The sequence below is a fragment of the Anarrhichthys ocellatus genome, unplaced genomic scaffold (assembly GCF_004355925.1).
Source record: "Anarrhichthys ocellatus isolate YVR2014 unplaced genomic scaffold, GSC_Weel_1.0 scaffold4, whole genome shotgun sequence".
Classification (NCBI taxonomy): Eukaryota; Metazoa; Chordata; class Actinopteri; order Perciformes; family Anarhichadidae; genus Anarrhichthys; species Anarrhichthys ocellatus.
In genome coordinates, this window is record NW_022280034.1 from 11,007,625 (window position 1) to 11,013,407 (window position 5,783).

At 44.6% G+C, this 5,783-nt stretch overlaps 1 protein-coding gene across 4 annotated transcripts in view; it reads left to right on the top strand.

Moving 5' to 3' along the window:
• med24 (mediator complex subunit 24) overlaps positions 1-5,783 on the top strand; it is a 26,660-nt gene that overhangs the window by 1,740 nt on the left and 19,137 nt on the right. For all 4 annotated transcript variants that reach the window (XR_004212660.1, XR_004212661.1, XM_031843718.1 and 1 more), the window contains exons 7-22: positions 297-408; positions 558-708; positions 1,089-1,202; positions 1,592-1,645; positions 1,814-1,896; positions 2,017-2,103; positions 2,333-2,432; positions 2,637-2,779; positions 2,979-3,016; positions 3,131-3,213; positions 3,494-3,672; positions 3,983-4,082; positions 4,514-4,689; positions 4,810-5,074; positions 5,183-5,364; positions 5,451-5,544. Coding sequence is in view for 2 of the 4 variants with exons in the window: in XM_031843718.1 (XP_031699578.1) it covers positions 297-408; positions 558-708; positions 1,089-1,202; positions 1,592-1,645; positions 1,814-1,896; positions 2,017-2,103; positions 2,333-2,432; positions 2,637-2,779; positions 2,979-3,016; positions 3,131-3,213; positions 3,494-3,672; positions 3,983-4,082; positions 4,514-4,689; positions 4,810-5,074; positions 5,183-5,364; positions 5,451-5,544 (1,961 nt within the window). In the remaining 2 variants the exon portion in view is untranslated. The remainder of the gene's footprint in view (positions 1-296; positions 409-557; positions 709-1,088; positions 1,203-1,591; positions 1,646-1,813; positions 1,897-2,016; positions 2,104-2,332; positions 2,433-2,636; positions 2,780-2,978; positions 3,017-3,130; positions 3,214-3,493; positions 3,673-3,982; positions 4,083-4,513; positions 4,690-4,809; positions 5,075-5,182; positions 5,365-5,450; positions 5,545-5,783) is intronic.

Here is a 5,783-nt window from a genome sequence, read left to right on the forward strand (position 1 = left end):
GTGTGTGTGTGTGTGTGTGTGTGTGTGTGTGTGTGTGTGTGTGTGTGCGTGCACGAGTTTACATAGGATTGTGCAAATACATTTGGGCACAAATGTCTATTTTTTCAATATAATCGTGGGTCTTCATTGTCAAAGCCAGAGTTTTAGTCACCAGTGATTGTCTATTAACTAATAACCAGCAAGTTGGATGTTAGAACAGGCTACCAGTCCTGAAACAATCAATTTTGGTCAAATCTTATTGTGCATAATTGTTGTGCCAGACATCTTACTGTGCTTCTCTTGTTATCCCTCCACAGGTTCTTGGAGCAACGTAGAGCAATCAGTGCTGAAAGTGACCGATGGCCTTGGCAGTGTACCGAACCAGACAATGAGAACCAAATTAGAGGAGAGCTTGTCACTAGTAAAAGGGTGACGATTCCTGCCTCGTTCCCAAATATTGAATACGTAGATCTATTTAACTTTGGCATGAGGCTGCTCTGCCTAGACGTGGCAATATATTCATTCAAAGTACATCACAAATACTCTTCGTCACGCTAAACTCTTCCCTCTTTCCTCAGTATTCCCATGATGCTGTCTGAGCAGAGTGACCCTAAGTTCCACGCCTCCTTTCCATCCGTCCACGCCTTCATCATGCTGGAGGGGACCATGAATCTGACCGGGGAGACACAGCCACTGGTGGAGCAGCTGATGATGATCAAGAGAATGCAGGTGAACATTTAGTTGCAAAGAAATGTCACGTTAAATCTTCCTTGAAATTGCAGTGAAGGGAAAAGTGCCTGAACAATCTTTTAATACCTCAAAATGAATATAGCTTGATGGTAGTTCATTTAACAAGGTACTTTTTTTATCAGAGTGGCCAGTGTTGTGTGTCTTGCAAAGAATTAACAAAGGGACGAGAGAGGTTCAAGATCAAACTTAATCCAAAGAGTCTTAATCTAACTTTCTCTGGAAAGAGAGTTTGTTTTTAATTGTTTTTCAGTTTCTTCCTACAAGAATTCCGGCACAAGTCATAATAAGACTCCTCTATTGTGTGCATGTCATTTATTATTTTAGCAGCAGTCTCTTTTTTTTTTTTTTGTCCTCCACAGCGAATCCCTGCGCATTTGTTTGTCTTGGAGATCTGGAAGGCCTGCTTCACTGGCCTCATCGAGTCACCAGAGGGCACAGAGGAGCTCAAATGGACTGCGTTCACATTCCTGAAGGTAAGATCTGTTTTAGAGATGAGAGCTGTTACCAGCTATCTGCTTGTGATCTGCCTCTCTGTCTGTCTTTCTCTTTCGCTCAGCCGCAGTGTTTAATGTCCTTTTTGACTTTAAATTGATGTCAAATTAAATGCTGATGTCCTGCCAGTTTTGAACTTTATTAGTTTGTTCATTTTCCTCTTTTAGGTTTTTATTGACGGTATTATTTTCACTCTCTAGTCTTTGCCTGAATTGACCGTAGTTTATTGTTACATCCAGTAATGAATTCAGTATATAAGGTAAACTGATGTACATCTGATAAAGGCACCAGAGACCGGATTACATAAGCGTTGTCGTATCTTTGCACATGCAACTCAGCCACAAATTCATTTCTTGTTTCTTTACATCAGATCCCACAAGTTCTTCTGCGACTAAAGAAGTATCCTCAGGGTGACAAAGGACAGGTACCACAATAGACTCACTGATGTCTTTCTAACAAATGAACACACTGGCACAATCATGAGCTTTTAGTAGTTCTAAGCAGTCTTGTTCTTAAAAAAAGCAATAACGTGGAAATGTAATGTGATGACACCGTTACTTTCACTCTTAACATGGCAAATGTATCTTTCCAGGACTTCATGGACGATGTGAATATTGCGTTTCAGTACTTACTCAAGCTCACACCATTACTGGACAAAGCTGATCAGAGATGCAAGTAAGTGCTCCGAAATCGTGCCACAACCATCTTCCCCTCCCCGTAATCTCACCGTCGGACATTCTAGATAAGAGAGCCAGGCTGTGACGCTTCACATTTTTCTCGTGCTTCTTCGCATAGTTGTGACTGCCTCGGCATGCTCCTGCAGGAGTGTAACAAGCTCGGTCTGCTGTCGGATTCAAACACAACCTGTCTCACTTCAAAACGGTACGGGTTCCCATCTCACAGTGAACACATGTGATGCAAAACTGTTCATAAAAAGGACAATTGTGTGTTGTTTTTTAATCTCTTTTCATTATTTTAGTTGGGATGAAGTTCAGTTCACCATATTCACACAATACACCATGTTCCCCCTCCACCCCGTGTCTGTCTCTCCTCTCCCCCCTTTCCTTCCTGTCCCTCTCCCGTTGCACATTTGATTCAGGACCGATGACAGGGAGTTCGCCCCGAGGTTAAAGACAGCAGAAAATGCAAACATCCAGCCTAACCCGGGTCTCATCCTGCGAGCTGAGCCCACTGTCACTAATATTCTCAAGGTAGAGCACCGTTTACCGGATCGAGGTTTTTACAAGGCATCCTCCGTGTGCTTTGTATAGATTGTATACCGTGAAGGAAATGTATGAGTGTGTCACTGTGAGTAAGTGTCTACAGGTGGCTCGCAAAGATCACAGAACTACGATGAGTACGCCGATGCAAAAAAAAGAACAAATGAGCATAACTCTTGCTGTTTCATTCATTAGACGGTAGATGCAGATCACTCCAAGTCGCCCGAGGGCCTTTTGGGGGTCCTGGGACACATGTTGTCTGGAAAGAGCCTAGATCTGCTCTTGGCGGCAGCTGCAGCCACTGGGAAACTCAAATCCTTTGCCCGGAAGTTCATCAAGTGAGTAAATGCAAAATAGATTTGCAAGTTAAGATAAATGGTCCCCTTAGTCACTAGAATGCTGACTTATTTATTGACCTTCGTGCCAATTAGCAGCCATATTTTAAAGGGTGGAAACTCCAGTTGGCCTAGGAAGTGGCTTTTCAACAGGATGTTTCATATCTTGTAATGTATTTTTATTTTTATTTTTTTGTTCCAGGCTTAATGAGTTTCCCAAGCACATCAGCGGCGAAGGATGTGAGTTGAAATACAAGAGCGACATGTTCCAATGTGGGAGTTTCTCCCCTCATTGACATATTGTTTATTAAGTGAGATACTAACATTGAGGATTTTTCCCCTCCTCCTCTTCAGCCAAGTCGGCGTCCGTTCGGGCCCTGCTCTTCGACATCTCCTTCCTCATGCTCTGCCATGTGGTGCAGACGTATGGCTCGGAGGTTAGTTCATGGCAATACAAGCTCGACAGGGAGAACAAAACAATATAATGATGTTAATGGGTGGAGTATTTTTCAGCAAATCAGTCTGCTCTTTCATGGTGAGGCCACAAGAGGTCCAGAGAGGGCTGTGTAGAAGTAATATAACATTTTCTGAAGCAGGTGTGCTCACTGAACGGAATATTGCAGATTTGATTCGATCTATGTCGTCTGTCCGCTTTGACCGATTTAAGCCTAAATTGATCCATACAGCACAAGGCCACCCCGTATCTCTCCTTTCCAGGTGATCCTCTCAGACCCCAGCCCTTCAGGGGAGACGCCCTTCTTCGAAACGTGGCTGCAGACATGTATGCCTGAAGATGGCAAGACTCTGAACCCGGACCACCCCTGCTTCAGACCAGAGCCTGGCAAAGTGGAGAGCCTGGTCACCCTGCTGAACAACTCCTCAGAGATGAAACTAGTGTAAGTGATGGACCTAATGCTTTATGCTTTATCCCCTTTACTGTCAGTCACTTAACATACTTTACCCAGCTGATGACAATTCTCACCTTATCATTTGGGGTTTTTAGACCACAATGCTGCTCTTGGTTCTTTATATTTTTAGTGGGCTCTGCTTTAGACTGGTGCCATCTTAACCGAGCCTTTTTTAAATGTGGATCTTAGACAAATAATGACTTGCAGAGTACAATAGTGGTTCATCTTATTTTTGTCATTATGGAATGAATGCTCTGAACACGGAAGAACTTCCTCTGACGTTTATCTCTTGTGACAGTCAGGTGAAATGGCATGAAATCTGCCTCAGCACGCCAGCAGCCATCTTGGAAGTTCTAAATGCATGGGAGAATGGAGTTCTCTCAGTGGAGGCAGTACAGGTCTGTTCAGCGTTTAATGTTCTTACTATTTTGTTTTTTTCCTTTGACTGGAAAATATTTTTCTGAGATTTCCTGAGTGTCAGTAGCTCACATGATGCTCAGTCAGTACCGGTAAGTTAGTTGATTCATTACTCAAGTGAGGGTGATGTATTCTGTGGAAATTGACAAGTAAAAATGTGTAAGAACTTGCATCAGCAGTGACGTCCCAAAGTTCTCGTTTTTTTTTTTTCCACCGGCTCCATTCAAGTTTTGACGGATGCTGTTTTAGTCAGAATCCTCTCTCCTTTACCCATACCCCGCACTCTTCTCACCACATCCTTCCTTCCTCTTTTTCCTCTTGCCGCTGTCATCTCTCTCTCTCTCTCTCTCTCTCTCTCTCTCTCTCTCTCTCTCTCTCTCTCTCTCTCTCTCTCTCTCTCTCTCGAGTGTAGAAGATTACCGACAACATCAAGGGCAAGGTGTGCAGTATGGCGATCTGTGCGGTGGCCTGGCTGGTGGCCCACGTCAGGATGCTGGGGAGGGATGAGCGGGAGAAGCCCCAGACTATGATCCGGCAGCTTGTGACCCCGCTGTACGGGGAGAACACTCTGCAGTTTTACAATGAACGGTACAAACATCAGAAACACTGACTCTTACTACACAGCCTCATCTTATGATCAGCTGTGGTCTCCCTCACAGACCATTAATACATGGATTCAAAAAAAAAATGATGTCCCTCTCTCACCAGCGTGATCATTATGAGTTCCATCATGGAGCACATGTGTGCTGACGTCTTTCAACAAACTGCCGCGACCCTGCGCCCCCCAATGGAGGGCCTGGAGCCGATCCCCTACCGCAACCTGCTGCCGGCCAAAGACCCCATCCACGTGGCCCTCAGCAAGCAGTTCCAGACGGTGCTGCGCAAAGGCTGGGTGGACAGCCGGGCCCTGCATCTGTTTGAGAGTCTTCTCAACATGGGAGGGGTCTTCTGGTTCACGAACAATTTGGTCAAGGTAAGAGGACAAAAACGTTAAAAAAATTTAAAAAAAAAAAGCCCACACAAAGAGCTCTTAACTAGAGTGCGGTCAACAGTCAGATCACTGCACTGCGTCATGTTTCAGGAGCTGCTGAAGGAGACTCGACAGGAGTGGGCCGACCGTGTGGCGGAGTTGCTCTACAGCATCTTCTGCCTGGACACTCAGCAGATCACCCTCACCCTGCTGGGTACCATACTGCCCGACCTGCTCACAGACTCCGCCCACTGGCACAGCCTGGCAGACCCACCCGGAAAGGCGCTGGCCAAGTAAGCGAAGTGACGTGACGGCGGCGGTGGTTTTGGGTACTTTTGAGATCAGGGGTGTTAACTTTGCTCTCCGGGAAACTCCGCAGGTTGTCTGTGTGGTGCGCACTGAGCTCTTACTCCTCTCACCACAAAGGCTCGTTCTCTGCTCGTCAACGCAAAAGGCAGCGGGAAGATATTGAGGTAAAACATTCACACAAGGCCATATTTGGCATACGGGTTGTGTGATGTGTCACTCTGTAAAACTCTTTTTTTCAGTGTGTTAAAAGGACATGTTGAAGTATGTGAATACTGTGATCTAATTCCTTTTATTTATATATATATATATATATGTATGTATGTGTGTGTGTGTGTGTGTGTATGTGTGTATGTATGTATATATATATATATATATATATATATATATATGTATGTATGTATGT